Below are 23843 nucleotides of genomic sequence, written 5' to 3'. Positions count from 1 at the left end.
TTTTGTTCCTCAATTGTCAAGTCAGGCTTCGACATCGTCATGGCTGATCACCAATTCTCTAAGGAGGAAGAAGCCTCCAAGCCGGAGATGAATGTCAATGTCGAAAGTCAGAAAGAGATCCCCGCCGATGGCGAGGACTTGGCTCATAATCCGGATCTTCCTGACTATAATGCCCAATATGGTGTCAAGTCTGCAGAGGCCATCACCTTGTCGTGGACCAAATCCTCTCTCATTATAGTTTACATGAGGTAAGTGACCGTATTGAATCACTGGTAAGATTGAAGCTCCATACTCATTGCCATCACACAGTATGTGGTTGTTGTATTTCAGCAATGCCTTCGAGGCGTCGTTGTCCAACAATCTTACACCCTATGTAACCAGCTCTTTCAACGACCATTCCCTGATGTCTGTCATCACCGTCGTAACCCAGGTCTTGACGGGCGCCACCTACATGCCCGTCGCCAAGATTCTGAACATCTGGGATAGAACTGTTGGATTCGTGCTGATGCTCTCGATCGCGATTCTTGGCATGATCCTGATGGCCGCTACCAACAGCTTTGAGCTGTATGCCGCATCGAATGTAAGGCAATTATCGTTTCTTTATTTCAATTTTATCAGTCGGCATAGCTAACGGAAGCTTACTTATAGTGTCTTTACTCCATCGGCTTTACTGGCATGACTTTCTGTGTTGATGTTGTCACCGCCGATACTTCGACATTGCGAAACCGTGGCTTGGCCTTTGCATTCACTTCTTCTCCCTATATCATCACTGCTTTCGGCGGCCCGAAAGCAGCAGAGACCATCTATGCTGATAACTGGCGATGGGGATTTGGCGCTTGGGCCATTATTCTCCCCGCGGTCGCTGCGCCCTTGGTCATCATGATGACCCTGGGTAAGCGCAAGGCGAAGAAGAATGGACTGGCCCCTCGTCAGACCAGTGGTCGGACATGGTCCGAAAGCTTGGTGCATTACTTTATCGAATTTGATGGTATGAATGCATCCCCGTCTTGTTGAACTTGAGCAGTTTAATTACTTAACCTCCGTAGCTGTCGGTGTCATTCTCCTGGTCGCTGGGTTCATCCTTTTCCTCCTACCTTTTATCATCGCTGCCGACGCGGAAGACAAGTGGAGAAGCGGTAATATTATCGCCATGCTGATTGTCGGATTTGTCCTTCTTGTCGCATTCCCATTCTGGGAAAGATTCGGTGCTCGTGCGCCATTCGTTCCCTGGTCGCTGTTGACGAGTCGATCTGTCGTTGGTGCTTGCATGCTGGACTTTTTCTACCAGATTGCCTATTATTGCTGGTACCAGCAGTTTACCTCTTACCTGCAGGTCGTTTATAATACCTCCCTTGCTGGAGCTGGTTATATCGGAAGCATCTACGACGTCGTTGCGGGCGTTGAGCTCTTGATCGTCGGTGCCTTGATCAGCTACACCGGCCGCTATAAATGGGTTCTTATGTGGGGAGTTCCCATGTACATTCTCGGCGTTGGCCTGATGATTTATTTCCGCCAGCCTGGAAACGGCATCGGATATATCGTTATGTGCCAGATTTTCATCGCCTCGGGCGGTGGTGTTATTACTATCGGTGAGCAGGTTGCTCTGATGGCGTCTGCCGAGCACAACGATATCGCAGCTCTGTTGGGCTTGCTGGGACTCTTTGGCTATATGGGTGGTGCTATTGGAGGCTGTATCGCGGGCGCTATCTGGAACAATGTCTTGCCTGGCGAGCTTCAAAAGAGACTTCCTGGCAGTACGGCCGATCAGTGGGAGGACATTTTCGGCAGTCTCGACGTGGCATTGAGCTACCCTGTGGGTGATCCGACGCGAGAGGCTACCAGCATGGCATATGCGGCGACAAACAAGTATATGTTGATTGCAGGTGTTTGTATTATGTCGTTGGGTCTAATTTGCGTGGCGTTTATCAAAGACCGCAACATTAAGCACATCATACAAACCAAGGGTATGCTTTTCTAAGCTACCCAGACATATACGGCTTTGCTCTGCTTCAATTATCATCATGAGAAGTTGTGTTTACTGAGGTACTATAAGGCCTTTACAATAGATAGAATGGCTCCGGTTTTCTTTAATACAAAGCATGTTATTCAATGGAAGAAAGGGATCCCAGTTCTGGGACTCAGCTGTATGCTCAGTGCCCAGAACTTTTGGGATGAAGAAATTTTGCATAGGTCGATAGCGTCACAGAGGATTGCAAAGCCTGATAGGGAGTACTAGTAATTTTGGTAGAAACACTAAATCGATTGCTGTATTGGATATATCAAACTCGACGAATTAGCAAGATTTATTTCAACTTATCAGACGCCTCGCTTCCAAAAATAAAACTCTACTCATTTCCTCCGTCTCCACGTATTTCCCTTCTAGCAAAAGTTCGACCGGATCCTTACGTTGCTTCTCGATATCCATATCAGGGAGGTTTGGCAAATTTATCTGTAAGAGAATGGACGTTGCTGCCAGCGATTGGCTTCAGTCACCAATGGTTCCTAGAAATGCGTGCAATTTGAAATTATCATCTACCCAATAGTTGTTGAAGTTGCTCGTTCGCTGATGCAGATGGGCGCTTAGGTGGTGCATTTCTTCGACCCCAGTCTCTTACTAAGGGCTGATTGCAATGCAGCTCTGCAGCCGCTCGGTCCTCGTTACCCCTCACCCCTTCCCGTTCCCAATCATTCCAAGGTTTTGAATGACTGGGATTGCAGCCTACCGAAGCTTTCGACGCTAAGTGATGTGGTTATATATCTGCCCATTCCCCTGCCTTCGCGGCAGTGGCTTACATCAGACTTTCATTTTCTCACATACGCATTGTAGAAACAGTACCAGTCCCTATCGGGAGAATGGCGTCCGCAATATCGTTTGGGTGCTCAAATTCTGGGTTCCAGACGGGTTTGAACTACGGCTCTGTCACCAATCACTTACACATGCCCACTGGAGAAGGAAAGGAATTCAACGAACATAAATCATGTCTTGCAGATCTGTTCATAACGGAGCCTGAAGAGGATCTCAATAAGATGAGGCGGACAAAGGGACTTCGCACCTCGGGGACCTTTAGCTGGTTCTTGGAATCGGACGAGCTCAAATATTGGTTTCGACCAGCAAAGGCCGTCAGCGATATAGAGAAAAATATTTTATGGCTACACGGCAATCCAGGAATCGGCAAATCCACAATGGCTATGATGCTTGCTGAAGAGCTACCAAAGAAGGATTATTTTTCCAACAGTGATAGCATTCTCTCGTTCTATTTCTGCGATTCCGACTCTGAATACCACAGAACGGCAACCTCGCTACTGCGAGGTGCTCTGTATCAAATCATCCAAAAACATCCATCTTTCATGGAACAAATAATGCCAAAATATCAAGTCCAGGGAAAGCGTCTTTTCGAGTCTTTTGACGGACTTTGGGGGTTACTGATGGATATCGACCGAGCGTCCAACGGGACTGAGATGTATTGCATTGTTGACGCTCTCGATGAATGCGATCCCGAATCACAGGATACATTCCTCCACCAAATTAACCAATCGTTCAAACGAGCGAACGAGACCACTCAAGTCCCATGCAGGGTACATTTTTTGATCATCAGTCGTCGCTACTCTGAGATTCAGAGTTTTCTATCTATCTTTCGATGTGTCGATCTCGGCTCGTGTAAGGAGATAGCCGCTGACTTACGTGCCATGATTCAAGACAAAGTACAGGACCTTGCAAGGCGAAATGCTTATCCTGCGTCTGTCAGAGAAAGGGTATCAAAGATACTTGAAGAAAGGGCAGATGGAACATTTTTATGGGTGGGAATTGTCTGTTCGCAATTGATTAAGGTACGGTCAAAAGAAGCGGTCGAGAAACTGCGGGCTCAACCTCAAGGACTGTATCCTTTGTATCAATCCCTGCTCAATGCAGCCTTCAAAGACAACGATTCACATAGCGCCTCGCAATTTAAGATGTTGTTGATGTTTGTCTTATTTGCGTTACGGCGCCTGACGGTGGCTGAGATAGCCGAAGCATGTCGATTGTACTTGGACGAGGATGTTGAAACTCGCCTCAAGTTCACCCAAGAGATCATTGATTCTTCCCGCTCGCTGGTTTTTACTGATAAAATCCACGTGCGACTGCTACATAGGTCTGTCAAGGACTTTTTAATGAAAGAGATGAGTTATTTCACGGCTGTCAAATCCAATTATATCATGTCATATCGTTGCATTGAGCTTGTTTCTCAATATTGTCGGCCCGGTCTGGACAGATCAGCGCTGGAGTCAACTTACGGATTTCTTGGCTATTCAGTACTACATTGGCCGGAGCACGCAAGTTTGGCCAAAACAGAATTTGCTATCCAGAAAGAGCATGAAAACTTCTTCCAAAACGCGCTGGGGACATGGAGGTGTTGGCTGGATAATTATAACCATTCGCAAAGAAGCACGTCGGATGATCTAGGACTAGACATATCCGTCATTCAAGTCGCAGCCCGATGGGGAATTGTTCCACTCATTTCAACTGCCCACCAAGAGGCATTGGAGGATAAAGATGAACACGGACAATCGCCACTACTTATCGCAGCCGAAAACACCCAAATTGAAGCCTTACGTGTCTTAGCCGAGTCTAACGTGCGTTTTGATTCTTTGAACAATAAGCATCAAAATGTACTTCACGTGGCATGCAGTAATGGTCGCTTCAATGACTGTGCAATGATAAAGTACTTAATCGACAAGGGTGCCTCCCCATACATCTGCGATGAGGAGAACATGACACCCTTCCTCTACGCGATTGGAGATCGACGTACAGAGTTGGCTCGAACATTTCTCAATCATGGTTTCAATCTAGAATTCAGGGCTCACAGGCGGGAATGGCCTGGACAAATAACATTGGGTAGTTTTTACGGAATCGTTGAGCGGCAGGACGAGAACATAGAATCCGGACTAACAGCCCTCCACTTCGCGGCCTTGAACGCACTTACAGAGATGGCCAATCTCTTGCTTCAATGTGGGGCCAACCCCAATGCCCGTTCTGATTTTGGCGATACTGCGCTACATCTCGCGATTAGGCGCCGGCTGCTCGGCCGCAAAAATGACGATGCATGGGAGGTTGGTCAATATGCCGTTGAGTCATTGACTGACTTGATCGACGATCATGAAGGCTCAGAAGCTTCTGATATCTATCAAACCATCAGCGATACTAGGTTACTTATTGTTGAGACGCTCCTGAAGAGCGAGTCTATCAATGTCAAAATAGCTAACAATCATGGGGATTACCCTCAACATGTGATCGACTTTCATCGTCCTCAGGCATTGTCTATCTTAAAAAAGCTTATGGAAAAAGGAGCCGATGCATCACAACCGAACCGAGCTCGCCAGACATGTCTTCACCTCGCTAGTAAGGCGGGAAACATTGAAGTAATTCGCAAACTCGTGGAAGAAGGTAATGATATCATGCTGGAGGACTCCGACGGGCGGAGCCCATTCAATTATGCAGTCTCCAGTGGCTCTTTGGATACTATAGCCTTCTTGTCGAAGGCCTGCGATCGTGTGCTTTCAGTGGTTTGGAAATCCCTTGACCACTTTGGCAGAAGTCCGCTACATCATCATGTTGCGTCTGTTTTTTGCTCTGTTCAAGTTGTGAGTTTCCTTGTACAGCTTGGTTGCGATGTCAATCTGCCCGACGGGGCCGGGAACACGATCTTAGGTCTCTATATGAACTCATTTCACCTATCAATTGAGAGTGAGATATTTCATTTGCTTATTCAGGAAGGTTCTGATCCACTCTGCATCGATGAATACGGACAAACGTTGGCACATCTCATCATGCATCATAAGGGAGCAGATACCACGATCCTTGATTATTTATTTGCTGTGGGTGTGGATCCAGCGACAAGAGATATTGATGGGAAAACACTGATGCATCACGGAGCGATTCATGGTGTTTTCACTGAGGATCTGATGGATTTCCTTGCTTGCAAAGGCGTCTTGGACGTTTGTGCCACGGCCACAGACCTAGTCTACAAGACCCCGCTCGATTATGCGGAAGAGCTGGCTGATCAGGAATCATCAAGAGAGATGTACTATGATGGAAGATGGGAAGAGTCGTTGAAGAGTCTGAATGCAACACTTCTATCGCGGTATGATTTCTTTCATAGCAATAAACGGAGTCAACAGCTAACTCAAAGCAGCCCCGCAGGAGCTTTGACATGATAAACCTTGAGTTTGAGTAGCACTCAGGCCCTTCCTTCTTCTTGCATCATGGTCGGGAAGCAGGCCGGTTCGCGTACTTAACGAGACGGTGGCCAATATTGGTGAAATTGTGGTTCAGTCCCGGTACCATCAGTAGTTTTAGTTGGAGAATTATCCTGTCCTGCTTCGACTTGCTGCATTTAGTCGCTCGCACAATCGAGCATTGGCGCTAAATTGCTCGCGGTAGTGTTAGTAAACTTTCCAATATGTCTTTAATACAAATTGACTCATATTTAATTATGGCACCTATATAGCGGCAACAGCACTAATGGTATAGAAAGGAGACAAGTGGACGCTGAGGTTGACTTTTGAAGATACCATTCACATGTTTCTGATGACTTGCTCTTGCTATCAATAGTCTTATATTATGTGAGAATCCCCTGGTAGTTTTGAAATATCGCAAACTACTAAGTACTCCTAGTGGAACCACCTGTCAAAGATTACCCTCTCCTTTCAAGACAGACAGAGCCTTATTTGCTGAAATCTCGCAGTTGCCAGGTGCGTGCATTCACCTTACTCTCCTTTCTCCGCGGGAAGTATATAAGGAACCGGTCCAACCGGCACAACCAACTGCTTATTCCCAGTCTTATTTCCAAGCGCAGCGCAATATCCAAATTTGTACTAAATAAAGTCAGCAATGACGCACATCCATATCACATCAAGGCCCAGCAAAACCTACAATATCAAAGAAAGTAGTCTCCTTAAAAGCCCCACGAGTGCGATCCGTCTCATCATAATAAAGCTTCCGATACCAACGGTCGATACGCGGGTAATCGTGCCTAATCATCTTCAAATTGCACTTGAAGATCAGATAATAAGCGACATCGAATCGGGCGATAGTCGTATAAAGCCGAATATCCGCCTCGGTGATATTCTCGCCGAAGAGATAAGGCTGGTGTTCTGCTTGACTGAGATGATCCTCAACCCGATCCAAAGCTTTAAAAAGCGGATAGATATTCTCCTCATAAGCCGCTTGCGTGGTTGCGAAGCCAGTCTTGTAAACGCCATTGTTAATCTCGGGGTAAACCCACGCATTCATCGCATCAATTTCATTCTGGAGATGCTGGGGGTAAAATCCGCCACCAGGACGATTAACCTCCCGCAAATTCTCCGGCAGGAATTCGTCGAATTCGGAATAAAGCATGCGAATTACTTCGCTGCTTTCATTATTGACGATCGTCTCTTTCTTTTTATCCCACAGTGTGGGTACAGTGTATCTGCCCTCATACTGCGGATCTGCCTTTAGGTATAGTTCTTTGAGGTACGTGAAGCCGTATAGCGGGTCCTTTTCGGCAGATCCGTAGCGGCCGGAGAAGAACCATCCGTTCGGGCCGAGTTCGGGGTCTAGTACGACTAGCTGGATAACATCTTGAAGACCCTTCAGGCTGCGGACTAGATTTGCTCTGTGGGCCCAGGGACAGCCGTAGTTGATGTAGAGGACGTAGCGGTCCTTTTCGGCGGGGAATTCAGCCGTTGGGTCTCGGGAGACGCGGGATCGAAACGCCGAATCTTTGCGGCGGAAGTGGCCGTCTGAGTCGGCGTGTTTGTAGACTTTTGTGTCCTGCAGGTTCAAGTTAGCGAGTGGTATTGCTGGGAGAAGCTGTGTCAATATGAAGAAAGAGAAGAGTCAGCTTACTTCGTTGCTCATGGCTGAATTGTATGTTGGGCAGTAGTGATGTAGTTTAGTATAGAGATGACTGAGTAATGGTTCAGCCTAGTACTTCCTCCGTGTGGATACCTAGGTATACAATAGATTCTGCTGACTCTTCGTAGAACTCGAATTCGTCTTGAGCTACCTGAATATAATCAACTTGAAGCAATCGTCTTATAAGAAACAAAATAAAGTCATATTTGATGATCGCATGCTGGTTGCGAAGCTGACAAATCCCTCGCGTGATCGCGTCAGCATCCATGGATTGTTGCAGATATTCCGCGGGTTTCTCGGAATTACTTGCACTCGTGGGTTTGTGGATCTATTGTGTAAACTATCTCATTGCTCGTGAATCCCAAATCGCCGAGCCACCTCAATAAAACCCCCAGTATCCTGATCAACCCAAATATCAACCCATCCATCCGCCTTTGCCTTAGCAATCTCCTCAGCAGACCATTGCTCCTCCAACTCTCGCTCCACAAAAATAGCCTGAAACCCGCAATCCTTCGCGGCTCTAAGATCCCTAAGATGAGCAGCCACAAGAGCACATTGCCCCGGCTCAAACCCAAGTTTCTCCGCAGCGCCCAGATAAACCTGATGCGAAGGCTTATACGCACCAAAATGCTCCGAACTAACCAAATGCGCAAAAGGCAGAGAACCGTGCTCCTTCAGATCCTCCAGCAAAGAAACATTCCCATTCGACAGCGTAGAGGTAACGAATTGAGTATTCAGCAGCGCGAGTCCCGCGGCACTATCAGCCCACGGATCAAGTCGGTGCCAAGCAAACGTCAGATCCCATAGTTGGCTATCGTTGAATAAGGGCAAGATGCCGCGCTCGTCGAGAAGGCTTTTTAGAGCGGAGTAGTGGTGTTCGTCGATTGAGATGAATTTTGTCGACGGGTCAAAGGTCTGCGTAAAGATGCCGTAGGAGCGACGCCATGCTTCGGCGAGCCCGAGCCAGTCTGTCTCGCTGAATGCGGACGCACGGTCGAGTACGGCTGTTGGGATGGGGGTATCTTTGGGGGGATGCGCTAAGATCTGTAAAGCTGCGGCTTGGAGGGCTTTGGTTACGCAGTTTCGCCATTCGACGACTGTACCGAACGTGTCGAAAAAGAGGGCGCGGGGAGGTTGATCCGGCATTGTGGGGGGTGGGGATGGATGCGGGTGGGAGTGGATAGGTCCAGTGATTCGATGCGAGGATGGGGGAAATGGACGGAGTACTCCGTAAGGGTGCCTGGGTGGTGTAGGAGGATCACGAGGTGATATATATGATTTGAATGAGAAATGATGAGGTTGCGATGCATCTGAAGATTGCGACAGGCGCTGAGTCATTTGGACCGAGGCTGTTGGATGCCATTTGGTTTAGGCTGATTGTTTTTCCATGCGGAGCAATTGGAAGAATTCATAGCGACAATAATTGAAGAAGCAAGGGGAGACACAATTGGAAGGATAAGGGACCTTGGAATGAGAGATAGACTGTGGTGAGATAGTAGGTGGTAGTAGTAGTAGTAGTAGTAGTAGTAGTAGTAGTAGTAGTAGTAGTAGTAGTAGTAGTAGTAGTAGTAGTAGTAGTAGTAGTTAGTTAGTATACTGTGAGTACCATGGGCAAAATACAGTTACAAAGTACTAGTACTAGTACTTGTGCTCTAACGTGTTCCACAACCGAACGGGCCGGACAACCGAACGGGCCACCCCACCTAAAAAACGCGTCGCGTGTTGCAGCTCTCTTTTTCAAACCACCACCATGCCACCAATTCGTACTGCAAAAACTCAAAAACGAATTGAGCAAGAAGGCAGGATTGAACTTGCTATACAGGCGCTAAGAAATGAAAAAGTAGCTTCTCTGAATGAAGCTGCGCGCGTTTTTGAGGTACCTCGTGCAACATTGCAAGCGCGTTTCAAGGGAAGACATTATCGCCAAACCCTTCGCGCAAATTGCACAAAATTGGATGCAATTGAAGAGGATTCGTTAGAGAATTGGATATTGGATCTAGATGCACGTGGCAAGGCCCCTACCTTTGCTCTTGCAGGAGAAATGGCCAATTTACTACTCGCTCAACGTTCAACTACCCCCTCTCTTACAATCGGTATAAACTGGGTACAGAACTTTGTCAAACGTCGCGATAAGCTTAAAACACGTTTTTCACGTCGCTACGCTGCACAGCGTGCATTATGTGAGGATCCGAAGCTTATTCGTGAATGGTTTAATCAATATTGCAATACTATTGCTCAATATGGTATTCTTAACGAAGATATCTACAATTTCGATGAGACTGGATTTGCAATGGGGATTACTAGCACCTCAAAGGTTATTACCAGTCGAGAGTGGCAGGGGAAGCGCAAACTCCTACAACCGGGTAACCGAGAGTGGGTTACTGCAATTGAGTGTGTCCATCTGGATGGTGTTCTCCCTCCGACTATTATCTTTAAAGCGAAGGTATTGATGGCAGCGTGGTGTAGTACTGTCCCGAATGACTGGCGCTTTGAGATCAGTGCTAATGGATGGACAACTGATGAAATTGGCATTTCGTGGCTCGAAAATTCCTTCATTCCATACGTCAAAAAGCGTCAACATGGTGCCTGGTCTGCCTTGGTTATGGATGGCCATGGGAGTCATGTCACCCCTCAATTTGACACTATCTGCATGAAGAACAATATTGTGCCAATTTGTATGCCATCTCATTCATCGCATCTATTACAACCACTAGATGTAGGTTGTTTTAGTGTATTGAAGCACTTCTATGGTCAGGCAGTACAAGATCTTGCACGTGTGGGCTCTACACATATTGATAAGCCTGACTTTCTTAGTCTATACCCTAAAGCACGCGCAGCAACATACAAAACCTCTATAATTGCTAGCAGTTTTATGGCAGCGGGCATTATTCCATATTCGCCAGAGACAGTACTATCAAAACTTGATATTCATCCCCCATCGCCTACACCACCACCATCACATGGTAGTGATAGCAGTCGTGAATTCATACCTCATACACCATCCAAAGCTATCAATTTTCAACGGCAGGCATCCTCAATCAAGCGATTACTAGTCTATAGGGATATAACCCCTGATAATGACATATATCGACAATTGGAGCAGACTACCAGAGGTGCACAATTACTTGCACATGAGATGGTTATGTTAAAGACAACATATGAGCGTGTAATGGCCGAAAATGGACGTAAGCAAAGAAAAAAAGCTTTACCAAATAGGCAATTACCCTACGAAGGTGGAATTACAGCAGAGGACCTGCAATTGCGTGTACAAATTGAATATGAGCACCAATTGGCAATACCCCCGGCGCCACGCCGCGCAACCAGGACGACGATTGAGAGACCTATACAGCGCTGTGGCAATTGCAGGGAGCCAGGGCACAAGCGGAATAGGTGCCCAGTTGTGAATAACGCCTAGTTTTTGCAATATATTATATGGTGGTTGAGTTATATTCAATATATATCGTCGTAATGGGGTGGGGTGGCCCGTTCGGTTGTCCGGCCCGTTCGGTTGTGGAACACGTTAATAGTTGATAGGAAAGTAATTTGGTCAAAAGAGAAGTTAGAATTACTACACTATTCCAGCTACAAAGTGTATAATAATAGATAATAATAAATAATATTTGAACTTCTTGAAGACATCCCTTCATGCCTTCCAAGGGTGTCTCGACCACCACTGGCACTTCCACCACACTTCCCTTCCTCCCCCGCTTCATCTTCCTTCAACGTTTCAATGCCATCTCCACCACGACGCCATGTCTGAGCGCATTAGCGTGCCTGTCAGAAATACATAAAAAAAGAACGGAGACCCTCTGTCGAATGACAAGCCATCACAGATAATCGACCTGTCAAACGGCCCGTGTGTGCATCGGTACCCTGAGCTCCCTCTGGTCGTGGTGGGTCGTTCTGCGCCCTCACTATCGCTGGCTCGTACTGGCTCACGGAGGTGCTGCCCACTTCAGGAATTGTCGCGTCTTCGTGTATTTGGAGGTCCCAGGAGACCCAATCAAGTGAGCATTACTAATTAACCCCGTGCACCGTGTGGCTGATTGGTTGACGTTTATTTTTATGATTATGTCTTAGCCGCGCTCAACGTCTACAAGTGCGACCGGCACTTGAAATGAGAGGGTCTGAGGGCGCCTGGCAGCCGGGGGCTCCAGGCCATACATATCCAGGCCCTACCATAGAGGGAGCGGAAGATCACAACCTGTGAGTGAAGGAATAGGAATGGCCTCGGCACTGCATCGTATCGCATCACGTCGCATCGCGTACCAGAATTTCGCCAAACAAAGAATCAAATCAACAAAGCAAAAGTTTGGTTTTCAGAGTGGATGCCGCAAGCTCCCAGTGGAGACCTCGGATGGACTTCGCGGGACGGGGATTCCGAGCTTTCCTTTCCCCCTCCCAATAAGAAGGGAGAGTACCGACTGAATTCACAAGATACGGATTAAAATGGCAATTGATGCAGCACTTACTCGGCCAAATTCTCCCACAGCCCCTAGATCCGATGCAGCTGCGCCTGGCTGAAACCACCTTCCACGGGCCATAGGCTCTCGTTGAATGAAATTGCCTACGACGATCATCACCTGCGAACCTCACGCTAAGACGGACTGGCCAACGCCAGAACAAGGGAACGGTCATTCCCAAACACGCTAACAGGCTCTCCTATTCCACAATCAGACCAGTGTCCAATCTATTCGACTCACCCACCCAATTTATGCTCGTCAGCTCAATGGACAGTGGGCTGTTACTCCTCTCCACCGGTGCCTCTTAGCAATTACCACAAAAAAGGGGCCGAGATCTTAGCTCTGTCGCTGGTGACCGTACCTGGCCGGCCCCCGAATTGAACGCGTTGTTTTGGACCCATGGTGGGACCGTGGAACCAGCTTTTTCGTCACCGACGAACACCTTCCCCATGTCTGAAGCCTGGGAGCTGCAAAAAGTGGATTATGATGCTCTTGCTCAATGCGACTCGACTCCTATCCCGAATTGAATTGAGCTACTCCGACCTCCGCGCACTTCTGCTGCGCCTGTATCGCCTTGGTCAGGGCTTGCTCCAGATAAACATTTGCTTTTTGCTTTGTTTTAGTGTATTTTCCTTTGTTCCCCTTTTTTTCATTGGCTATTGTCTTTTTGCTTTTCTTTTTCGGGACTTGAGATTTGATTTTCCCGTTTCCAGAAGCCATTCAAATCCATGGTTCTCATCTCAGCCTCCCACTGACATGAGCTATGTGCATATGGAGCTACTTTCAAGGTTCTCCGTTCTATCTCCGTCCTTCTCGCCTCGTATCCAGATCGATTAATGTTCCGGACCTACCGACCTGAAAGCAGAATGGGGCCATGCTTTAGTTAGTGTCTTGGTTGGCAGCTTTCGAGTGGATCAAGCTGCATCCTGGCTAATCGGGTGGATTGCTAGCTTCCCCATGTCCCTCCCCCTGACGAACACCCCTGGACTTTTTTGGGATTATTTTTTTTTGGCCTCGCCCAAAGCAAAGGCCGCTTCCTCGCATCCGGTCCTTTTCCGATTCCCTATTCAGCAAGGCTGATCTAAGAAGAGGCCTTGAAGCAATCTAACGGGCATCACGTCCGATCGTTGCCTCGTTTGTAAAAGTCCCGTGGATCCTCAAGGCCCGTCACGACCTAAGTCGTCGAGGTCCCCTCGGTTTCCCCTCTGTAGGTACTTCTGTACCAGGTCCAGTGGACTCCGACTCGGACGTGATCGCGATCGACCTGTGAATCCTCCAGGGGGCAGTTGACATCTGTGACCCATCTCCTCCCACTTCTTTCCAACCCCAAGGTGACGCCCGCATCGCATGTAAGTTAGATTTTAGGAACCTCCGTGCATATTAAAACTACTTGACTCTGCTCTCCTGCATTGCTCCTCGCGCCCCAGCCTGTGCATCTTGCATCCGCGCTGTAACAAAAGTGGCTGACTGATTGTTCCACTGCAGCCACCGTTGGATTCGACCCCCCCCGCGTGTGACCCTCGACCGAGTATCGACGATCTTTGCGTCTTTGCGACCGATTGGATCTGTGTTGAGTAGCAACCGAGTAAGATACATTACGACACTTCAACTCAGCACTGCAAGAACGAATGAGTGAACTACGGTAGACACGATTCGATTGATGGGATCCGGCAGCGTCGTGTTCTGGTTAGCACACTGGAAACACGATATCCCGGTGATGTTTTGACTTGCCAGCACCAAAGCGCAACAAGAGAGAGAGAGAGAAGACACAGACAGCGTCAGCCATGGCCATGGCCATGGATTTGCAGTCCCCCGCGACCTCCACAGTTCACCCATCGCCTGCGCCGTCTAATTCCCGAGCCGCCTCGAAGGCAAGATCCAGATCTCGACCAGCGCGGCGTCGAAGAGACTCGTCTCCGGTCCCGTCCTCCCCACCCGGTCTGCCGACACCCGCTTTCTCGCCGGAAGATGGACATACCGATATGGATGATGATATCGTCGAAGAAGATACACTGTACCCGTTTGATCCTCGAAGGATCACGCCCACCCTCCATGCATCGCTTGTTTCGGAGATTCTCAACCTCCGCCGGGAGGTTGACAGTAAAACAAAGGCGATCGATTCGCTGGAACAAAGTTTGGATGAATCGCGGACAGAGGGCGAGACCCTCAGTGCGAATTTGTCGCAGGCCACGAGGGAAGCTCGGTCTTTGAAGCATCAGATTCAGCTTCTCGAGGGTGGGACCTCGTCTGCAATGGCAGAGTTGGCCCGCGAACGAGACGAAGCCGTGGAAAATATTAACGATGTGCGCAAGAAATTTGAACAAGTGCAAAGAAAGGCTCGTGGTCGGGAAGACGATGCCGAACGAACACAGATGATGTGGGACCAAGACCGAGAGAATTGGGACAATGAAAGGCGGAATCTGGAACGGAAAGTTCATGTGGTGGAGGGCCGTTTGAAGACCGTTCTCAGCGAAGTTGCTGCTGCCCAAGAGGCTAGCACCCGCCATTCGCAACCGCAATCGCAATCCAGCGAACATGATGATACGGCCAAGGAAAAGAGCAAAGGGAGTGACACTGCCAGTGTGGCTTCAAGCAGCCAAGGCCGCCGACGTGCCAGTATGACCAGCGTGACGACCGACGAGGGAGACGACCAACCCAACTTCCATAATGTACGATATTCCGTGATGAGCATGGCTGCGGGCAAGGGCGACTCCGGGTTAAACCTCGCGCAAGAATTGGACTTCGATGAAGAGGAGGAATTCGTCATTTCTGATGAAGAAGAGCCGTCATCGCCTGGTGCCCTTCCCGAGGAACGACCATTATCTATTCATTCAGCGGCATCCTATGCTGTTTCGTCAAAGGCTAGAAAGATTCTTGGTCTGTCGATGCAAAGTACTTCCACCGTGGCAGGAGATTTTCGTGCCCTGGATCTGGCGAGTCCTTCGAAGACATCTCCGCAACTACCTGTTTTTGAATACTGCGATATGGGAATTCAATATTCGCCCCCCTCCGTCTCCCAAAATGTCGGCCACGGCAGAGCCAGAGAACGTGCCCGCGTTTGTGGATGCTGCCGCATCAACCGAGTTCCCACATGATATTCCCGAGATGAAGGACACTGCGACAATTACTGTTGCAGCCGAGATGACATCTACTTCATGCCAGACTGTGGAGGATCTTCCCAGCGTCACAGAACTGGTTGTTGAGCAGACTCCCAAACCCAACCCCGTCGAAATGGCATCGGCATCCACTCAAACAGAGGACATCCCTAACGAAGAACCTGCTCCGGTTCCAAGAACTACACTTTCACCACATGATATTCCATCCGAAATGGATGTTCCCATGATCACCATCCACCCACCAGGCTCCGAGCCCCCCTCACCACGAAACAGCGTGGTTCTTCCCCCGCAGACAAAGAATGCGTCATGCCAGGCCAGTTTCCGATCAGTTATTGAAGGACGCTCTATCGCCATACAAACGGAGGAGATCCGTATCGATAACCGACCAGTGAAACTTCCAGCCAGCCTTCTTCCATCCGCCATCCCAGACCTACCTACCCGGGCTGAGACTCAAGATGCTGGTGTTCAACAGTATCAACCTTATCGTCCACCAGTACCTCCGCCTCGCTCTGCTAAACGACCGATGACAGCAGACCGACCTGTAAAACCACCCCGCGCAACCGCATCTGAACTATCCCAAGCTTATCCAGGAAATAATGACAATGGCCCTCTTTCAGACGATCCTATGTCCGGGCTTCGACGTCCTTTCCGCTCTAGCAGTCTCTTCGCCGGTTTTGAGCAACTGAGCGACGACGAAGGCGGGGCAATGGAGCGTGACATCTTCACAGATGACGACCTCTTGAACAGACCATTTGCTTCGTATAAACTCCGCCGCGGCAAAATGGTGAACTCCAAGCAAAGAACCAGCTTGGATGATATTGGCCTTCCGGAAATTGATGAGCACCTATCCGACCCCGAGTCTCGACAGTCCATCGATACAGAGCGAGCCTCAACCCGCGGCGGCCGAGCTTACGCTTCCAGCAGCAGACAACCCGGTATGCGCAAGATGGCCATGATATCCAGCGGTACGGCAGCGCATCAGAAGACTCGAGCCCGGAGCCCCAGTGAGCCAAGCCTTAGCGGCAGCGCAGGTTCAAGCATTGCGCCTCCATTCCCGGTACCGATCCGGTTGAGCTCTCGAAAGCTCCCATTGCATGGCAGCGATGGTCCTCCAAGCCCAACCCGCTCCGCTGGTCGACAGTTCTCGGATCGTGGTGCGCGCACATCACTCCACCGCCGACCAACATTGCGCCGAGTCCGATCTGCGGCTGCGATGTCTCAAAGCGATCTTACTGAGCGTCCGGAGACACTATCATCGCCGACGCGATCAACCTCTCCGTTCACGGCAGATAGTCCTACTGCATACGCCGCATACCGTCCACCGCCTATGCCATTTGACGATATCACTGCTCCTCGGGAGCGACGAGCCGCAAATACCTCTCAGAAACGGACTTCGCACCACCGCGCTGCTGTACCGTCCATGAACTGGAATCATGAGCGAGAGGATTCGACTGGTGGTGTCCAGCCCACCAGTGTCGTGGACGCAATTGCCCAAACAATGGTTGGCGAATGGATGTTCAAATACGTTCGTCGACGAAAGTCTTTCGGCATGGGCGAGTCCAAGGAACCTTGGGAAGGTAAAAATCCCGACGAGGTATCTGCCAACATCACCAACAGCGGCGTGCGACACAAGCGATGGGTCTGGCTTGCACCTTATGAAGGTTCTATAATGTGGAGCAGCAAGCAGCCAACTAATGGGCCTGCCTTACTGGGCAAGAGTGGGCGGAAATGTAAGTTACGAAAAACAACCTCGTTCTCTGTGACGTACAAACTAACATCACATCTTCAGTCACTATTCAATCCGTGCTGGACGTCAAAGACGACAACCCCATGCCTAAGGGCTCCGGCACCCCAGCCCCATTCAACCGCTCGATCCTCGTCCTCACACCACAACGCGCTCTCAAATTCACAGCTCTAACAGTAGAGCGCCACTACGTCTGGCTAACAGCCCTCTCCTTCCTCAGCCACTCCTCGATAGGTCTGCATGACCTCGCCGCGGTCCCACCCGCACCACAAGGCGAAATCGGCTCACCAACACCACCAACAGCCAGCCTCCGCCGCAACCCTATCCGCGATTCAATCCGCGTAGCAAAAGGTCGACCCCGACCCATGCCCAAGGGCAAACGATCCTTCGGCAATACACCTGACCCCGTCCCCGAAATTCCCCTTCCAACTCCAGCAGACGACGACCTAGCCGCCGACGCACCCCATGTCCCACGCTTCTCAAACCACAACCGCAAACGCAGCAATACAAGCACAGTGCCCCGTCCTCCCGCCCTCCACGCTATCCGTAGCTTCTCCAGCCAAGGAACAATGGCCACAGTGCCCTCCTCGCACAGTGGCTCCTCAGACCCATACTTCTCGCCCGCGCCGGTCCCGCCGCCCGTTCTGCCGTCGGGTATTAGGAGTGGGCGCAGCAGTATCAGTCGGACTTCCGAGGCAAGTGGACGAGCTTCTAGTACCGGTGCGAGCAATATTTTTGATGTTGGCACGGTGCGTATGGAGGCGTTTATCGATCATCATGCTGAGCAAATTAATCGGCCGAGAGGTGCACCGTCTGCAGCATCAACGCGTGGACGAAAGACTTCTAGTCAATTCAGTCATGGACGATTTGACTATGATGCACCATCTATTGATGGTGGCAGTGAACTTTCGTTCCGATCGGATCCGTTTCGGGGATTTTAATTCTTTTGCTTTTAATGGTCCCTGATCATCTATCTATACCTTCTTCCCTTCTTTTACACCAGCTCAGGGCGCTGGATTTGCACCGCTTTGCTTTTGACTTATGGCATGGCAGTCAGCCCGTACATACTACCTTTTTATTGTTTACTCCTCCTTCCTTTCCGACTTACCCACACACTCTACATACCTTTCACTTTACTTCACTTCACAACTCTTCTCGTGATTAATCCCCCCCCCTTCTCTACCTAACCTCTTTTCTTTCCTTTTGATTCTTTTCTTTTCCCTTCTTTTCATATCTACTCATACTTATCCTCACATTCTTCCCTCATCTTCTCATCCCTTCTCCTTCTCTTTCTCGTCTGTTTCTTGAACGTTCTTTGTTCTGGGTTTATTTGATTTGTTCATGGTGATACCATTGTGCGAAGGATATTACATTCCTTGGAACTCGAAGCGAAGCAAGCGGTGGACTTGGTTGGATACGGGGCGTTGGAAGCACTGGACTTGACTAAACCATTGCAACTATATAGATACTGAATAGTATAGTATAATGTATACTCGAAATGTATACCGGCTGTAACTCATTTCTCTTGTCCATTACTAGTGAGTAGTAGTCAATACTAGATAACTAGTGGGCATTTTATATTGCCTCGCTCCACCTACGCTAACTAGCCCTGGAGCGTCCATCCTAGCTCGTAAATGAGATACGCGCTATTTGATAACAAAAATCTAAATTCTAGAATCGATAAATAACTAGAAAATATTGGAAAGGCGGGGGGGGTATTAACACAATCTTCCATCGCTAGCAACAATCAACAATCCGCCGAGGCAGTCTCGGGTATTGAAAGCGTCGGCCTTTGGTTTCGCTCTCCGTCTCACTTTACTTTCTCGGCGAGTTCCGACGATCACACGATCGCGTCCTCTCACATGCAAAACCGGACCGACAGAAGAGTATGAAATGGAATCAAATCGATATCAGGTCCAAGTCGAATGAAATATACATCTCAAGCTGCACTGCACTGCACTTATAGCTTCGCCGCGTCCTTGACCTCGCCGATCTTCAGCTTGGGAGAGTACTTCTTCAACACGGACTCGTTGTGGTACTAGCAAGAACGGGATTAGCACACGATTCGTTCTGTTCTTGATTCGATTCGTCCGGACTAGGTAGGTGAGGTGATGTACCTTCCAGAATTGCTTCGAGGCATCCTTGCCTGCGACACGCTTGAGGATCTTTGCGCCGCCGGGGTGCTCGTCGGCGAATTTGGTGACGTCGTAGACGTTTGTGTCGACAATGATGTACATGCCCTTGTCGGCGGTGTTGTGGGAGGCGACGTCGGCTGGGGAGAATGTTTGCGACATGGTGGTGGTGTGACTTTTAACGGTGTTCAAGTTGTGAATGGTGGGTAGAGAGGATCAACTTGAAAGGGGACGAGCGTGACGTTATTAAAGGCGGAGTTTTGTGGAGGCGGGGCCGAGGTTAGTTGGAGTGCCGCGGTCAGATGTATCGCCAATGCGTGCGTTGTGATTGGTTGGGGTGGTTTCCATTTCCTAATTTCCGTGATTTTACCGAGGATTGTGTTTGTTTATGCTGATTACTCATTAGGTAGTAGTGACTGTATTATGCTAGGAGGGTGAATTGAAGTGTGCTTGCACTATACGGTTGCTGTATAACTATAACTATATGGGATGACATACATTGACATACATTGACTTATATTGTATCATATCACTATCACATCACGCCTTGCTTTTCTCCCCAGTCGCTCCGGTCCCCTTCGGCGTCTTGCGATCCAGTCCCAACGACTCCAGATCCTTCTTCTTATAGTAGTGAGGAGCCACTTCAACCAGCCACTCTGCCTGAAGGGGCATGTTGCTGCGCATATACTCCTTGCTGGTCAAGACCAGCTCAAAGTAGATCACCCAGCGCGGGTTGACCTCGAAGAGCGTACTGGACGGATGGAGGTAGACCGATTGTCCATTCTTGATCGTGCGGTAACTGTCACCACCACGCTGCAGTCGCGCGGCATTGGGGAAGAACCCGGCCGTAATGGCCTTTTGGATCGGAACGATATTATTCGCGCCGCAGGTACTAACCGTCACCTCTACCCGATCGCAGAGTTTGGCCAGTTGATCGCGGACGTCACGAGCCCGTGTCAGACTGCGTTGTTGAAGGAAATTCTCCTTCGCCCAGACAAAGCTGAAATCGGAGTCGACCCACTGGTTCCAGACGTTGAGGAGGGTGAGATGGTCGCCGCCATCCTTAATGGTGAATCGGTTGCGAGCACTATCGGCGTGGATTTTCTTGTCCTTTGGTCGGAAGAAGAGCGCGCTTCCTTCGCCTAGCATCGATACGATTGAAAGGACTTCCTCCACGCAACCGTATTGGCCTGCTGCCAGGATCGCCTTGGCCAGCATCGGGTCCGTTGGGAACTCGGCCATCTGTCGACCGACCTTGGTCAACTCTCCTCGGTCGTTCAAGGCGCCAAGTGCGTATAATTGTTCCAATGCTCGGATGATAGTTTCCGCTGGGGGCGGATCCATAAAGTCGAAATCGAGAAGTTGGTCGATACCAAGTGACTTCAGCATCAGAATCACACCATTGAGATTCGTGCGCTGGATCTCGGGTGTAGTATTCTCCTCCAATTCGTTATAGTACGCCCATTTAGTGTAGAGCCGGAAGCACTTTCCTGGACCAACACGTCCGGCACGTCCGGCACGTTGATTGGCCGAAGCACGCGAACATGGTGTTACAACCAAGCTCTCCATGCCGGTGCGCGGGTTGAAAACATTCTCCTTGACGAATCCAGGATCAATCACGTAGACGATACCATCAATGGTCAAACTGGTTTCGGCAATGTTGGTTGCGAGGACGACCTTTCGAGCATTCGGTGGCGTAGGTTCGAAGATCTTAGTTTGCAGCTCGGACGGCAAATTGGCATAAATGGGACAAATGATCATTTCCGGTATTTTACTGCCCAATTTTCGAGCAGTTTCTTGTAAACTTTGATCTGCAGCTTCGATCTCCTCTTGACCAGTCAAGAACACCAGGATATCACCGGGACCCTGTGTGACATGGATCTGGAAAACAGTGGTGATGGCAGCAGCCAAGTAATTGGCCTCGGGCTGTGAGGTATAATGCACATCGACTGGGTAACGGCGACCAGGGATGTTGAAGATAGGCGCATCGTCGAAATACTTTTGGAACTTTTGAGCATCCATCGTGGCGGAGGAGATGAGCAGCTTCAGGTCTGGTCGTGCTTTGGCAATATCCTTGAGGAGACCGCAAGCAATATCGGTGGGTACCGTCCGCTCGTGAGCCTCGTCGATCATGAGAGCTGAGTATTGCCCAAGGTCTGGCTCTGTAAGCAGCTCTCGCAAAAGCATACCATCAGTCATGTACTTGATAATGGTCTTGTCACTCGTGTTATCCTCGAAACGAATAGCGTAACCGACTTCATTTCCGATCTTCGTGCCCATTTCATCCGCCACACGGGCCGCGACACTCATCGCAGCGACTCGCCGCGGCTGGGTACATCCGACTTTCAAGCCGTCTTTGGTGAATCCAGCTTCATGCAGGTACTGAGGAATCTGGGTCGTTTTGCCAGAGCCTGTCTCACCAACAATAATCAAGACCTGGTGGTCGTGAACTGCTTGGATGATCTGGTCGCGGAATTGATAGATGGGTAAACTCTTCCGAGTCTCTTCCATCGTGAGAGCCTTTTTCTCAGCCGCATCGACCTGCTCCTTGAATCGAAGCTGTTCCGAAGTCATCGGTTTCTGAGTCCCCTCCATCTTCGCATCCATGACGAAATTGATCTGCTGCGTGTCGTCAAACACATATTCATAGTCGCCCTCGTCGACAAACTCGGATTTCTTAATCTGGGCCTTCGCCTTGGCAGCTTGTTCCAGTTCCCATTCCTCGTGCTCTGTAACGAAACGCTCCTGACCAGACTCATCACGATCAACATAGCGCTTATACAACGCATCCTCCTTCTTCTTGCGATCAATTTTTCCCTTCTCAGTGATATAGTCGTCTGGCATCATGTAGCCATCCCGATGATCATCAATGCGCAGACGCTCTTCAGCAATCATAAGAACCTCCCTATTACGCGCAAACTCTTCCTTCTCTCGGCGCGTCAAATTCGGGTTTTCGCGAAGCTCCGTCGCCTCCTCGGCGACCTGTCTGCGCAGCAAGGCCAGGCGCTCGGTCTCACGCTTCTTCAAGTATTCCTGTCTTGAGCGCATGCGCAAATCAGGCATCATGGAAGCCCGCGCAGAGGCATCATCAGCCAGTGCACGACGGCGCGCAGCTTCGCCATCCCGCGTCCTATCCTCGACAATCTTCTTCGACTTGCTGTCATCTTTGTTCGCGAGTCGCTTGGCGAATTCATCACGTTCCCGTAGATCCTTTTGGCGGTCAATCTCTTGCTGTGCCTGGGGATCAATATCATCAGCCGGGCGCGGGGAGGCAGATCCATCCTCGAGTCTTGTCCGTTTGGAGGGGGATTCTTCGAATTCGGCATCATCGTATTCCCCCTCATCATTTGGGATCTCTTCATCGCCCCAGCGATCATCGAAATCATGATCATCCTTTCTCCGCACTTTCTTCGAGCGCGGTCGATCACGGCTCTCCCCTTCGCGGCTGCGGTCTCGCTTCCGGGTATCATCTCTATCCGAACGATCGCCGCGACTTTCGGGTTCTCGTCGACTTCGCTCTCTGGTTCTATCGCTGTCGCGCTCTTTATCGCGGCGTCTCCGTCGTTCGCGCTCGGCCTCCACGTTGACGGGTCCTAGAGCTGCTGCAGGGTCGGTCTGTTCCTCGCCCATTTCCACTAGCCGATATTTCTTTTTCGTAGATGCGGCCGGTGCTGTGGATCGCGAGGACGAAGCTGTGGGTTGGGAACTGCCCTTGCCGACGCGCGAGTAGAGTTGGCCGCAGAATGCGCCGATTTCGTCGGGGCTGCCATCGAGGAAGGAGACAAGCTTATCTTGTAGCGAGGAAGCGGACTTGGCGGAACTAGCTTCGGCAAGGACGAAGTCAATGGCGATAGGGTCTGACGCGCCTGTTAGGCGGATGAGTGAGTCCGAGACGAAGGTCTTGTTATCCATGTTGAGGGCGGCCGGGAGGGCGGGTGGGAGGGAATTGGTTGGAGGCTGATGAAACAGCTTAGCGCATAGTGCGTATAGGTATTATGATAGTAGGAAACCCTCCAGGGGCGTGTGGTGAAGAAGAAGTGACAAGGAGAGAAATGGGCAGAAGAGCAAAGCTCGGAGGTCGGAGGTGAGTGCCAAGCCCGGCGATCTCGGACCAACTCCACTTTGAACTACAAACTACTTTACGACCTTAGATATACACTTGGTTATTTATGCTGCTGTACAGGCTATGAGACAATTTATAGAAATCAACATCTGGTTGAAAATGTAAGTTTCCTGGAACTGGCTTGTATGGCTCAGGCTGATTTACCTTGGTAATTCGAACAAACAATTAAACACTTGAGACTGTAGTACGGCTCCTTCTCCGGGCCTCCGGCGAATTCTGCTCCATCTGAGGGTTTATACTCGAAATTACCTAGGTATACCTAGGTATATGTATGAGACGAACGATCTGATAAAGTAGTCTGGATTGGGATATCTTCTTACCAGAGTCTCTCGATGGCTTGGACGAGGCTTTTCTCGTAAGCGAATTCACACATGTGCGGATTTTCCGCA

At 49.7% G+C, this 23843-nt stretch overlaps 7 protein-coding genes across 7 annotated transcripts; 3 read left to right on the top strand and 4 right to left on the bottom strand.

The window, feature by feature from the left end:
- Nucleotides 1–39: 39 nt before the first annotated feature.
- N7533_007928 (siderophore iron transporter mirB) lies at nucleotides 40–1978 on the top strand (the record flags this gene model as incomplete). The annotated part of the gene is made up of 4 exons (XM_057104578.1): nucleotides 40–248; nucleotides 310–580; nucleotides 649–988; nucleotides 1047–1978. 4 exons carry the CDS (start codon nucleotides 40–42, stop codon nucleotides 1976–1978), a joined length of 1752 nt encoding a protein of 583 aa, XP_056959535.1.
- Nucleotides 1979–2937: 959 nt separating this feature from the next.
- Nucleotides 2938–6192, top strand: N7533_007927 (uncharacterized protein; the record flags this gene model as incomplete). Its single annotated transcript, XM_057104577.1, has 2 exons — nucleotides 2938–6119; nucleotides 6171–6192. The coding sequence occupies 2 exons, from the start codon at nucleotides 2938–2940 to the stop codon at nucleotides 6190–6192; spliced, it is 3204 nt and encodes a 1067-aa protein (XP_056959534.1).
- A 552-nt stretch (nucleotides 6193–6744) lies between these two features.
- On the bottom strand, nucleotides 6745–7879 carry N7533_007926 (glutathione S-transferase family protein; the record flags this gene model as incomplete). The annotated part of the gene is made up of 3 exons (XM_057104576.1): nucleotides 6745–6852; nucleotides 6911–7792; nucleotides 7868–7879. 3 exons carry the CDS (start codon nucleotides 7877–7879, stop codon nucleotides 6745–6747), a joined length of 1002 nt encoding a protein of 333 aa, XP_056959533.1.
- Nucleotides 7880–8221: 342 nt separating this feature from the next.
- N7533_007925 (haloacid dehalogenase, type II) lies at nucleotides 8222–9022 on the bottom strand (the record flags this gene model as incomplete). The annotated part of the gene is made up of 1 exon (XM_057104575.1): nucleotides 8222–9022. The coding sequence occupies one exon, from the start codon at nucleotides 9020–9022 to the stop codon at nucleotides 8222–8224; it is 801 nt and encodes a 266-aa protein (XP_056959532.1).
- Nucleotides 9023–14123: 5101 nt separating this feature from the next.
- On the top strand, nucleotides 14124–18140 carry N7533_007924 (putative nuclear migration protein; the record flags this gene model as incomplete). The annotated part of the gene is made up of 3 exons (XM_057104574.1): nucleotides 14124–15216; nucleotides 15278–17185; nucleotides 17245–18140. 3 exons carry the CDS (start codon nucleotides 14124–14126, stop codon nucleotides 18138–18140), a joined length of 3897 nt encoding a protein of 1298 aa, XP_056959531.1.
- A 1019-nt stretch (nucleotides 18141–19159) lies between these two features.
- Nucleotides 19160–19493, bottom strand: N7533_007923 (cytochrome b5-like heme/steroid binding domain-containing protein; the record flags this gene model as incomplete). Its single annotated transcript, XM_057104573.1, has 2 exons — nucleotides 19160–19237; nucleotides 19317–19493. The coding sequence occupies 2 exons, from the start codon at nucleotides 19491–19493 to the stop codon at nucleotides 19160–19162; spliced, it is 255 nt and encodes an 84-aa protein (XP_056959530.1).
- A 378-nt stretch (nucleotides 19494–19871) lies between these two features.
- On the bottom strand, nucleotides 19872–23243 carry N7533_007922 (putative mRNA splicing factor RNA helicase (Cdc28); the record flags this gene model as incomplete). The annotated part of the gene is made up of 1 exon (XM_057104572.1): nucleotides 19872–23243. One exon carries the CDS (start codon nucleotides 23241–23243, stop codon nucleotides 19872–19874), a length of 3372 nt encoding a protein of 1123 aa, XP_056959529.1.
- Between the last annotated feature and the right edge of the window lie 600 nt (nucleotides 23244–23843).

The sequence above is a fragment of the Penicillium manginii genome, assembly GCF_028828005.1.
Source record: "Penicillium manginii strain IBT 31320 chromosome Unknown utg000005l:1.0-5665137.0:1.0-5668048.0, whole genome shotgun sequence".
Classification (NCBI taxonomy): Eukaryota; Fungi; Ascomycota; class Eurotiomycetes; order Eurotiales; family Aspergillaceae; genus Penicillium; species Penicillium manginii.
Note: the sequence above shows the minus strand (reverse complement) of the source record. Positions and strands in the feature narration are given on the sequence as shown.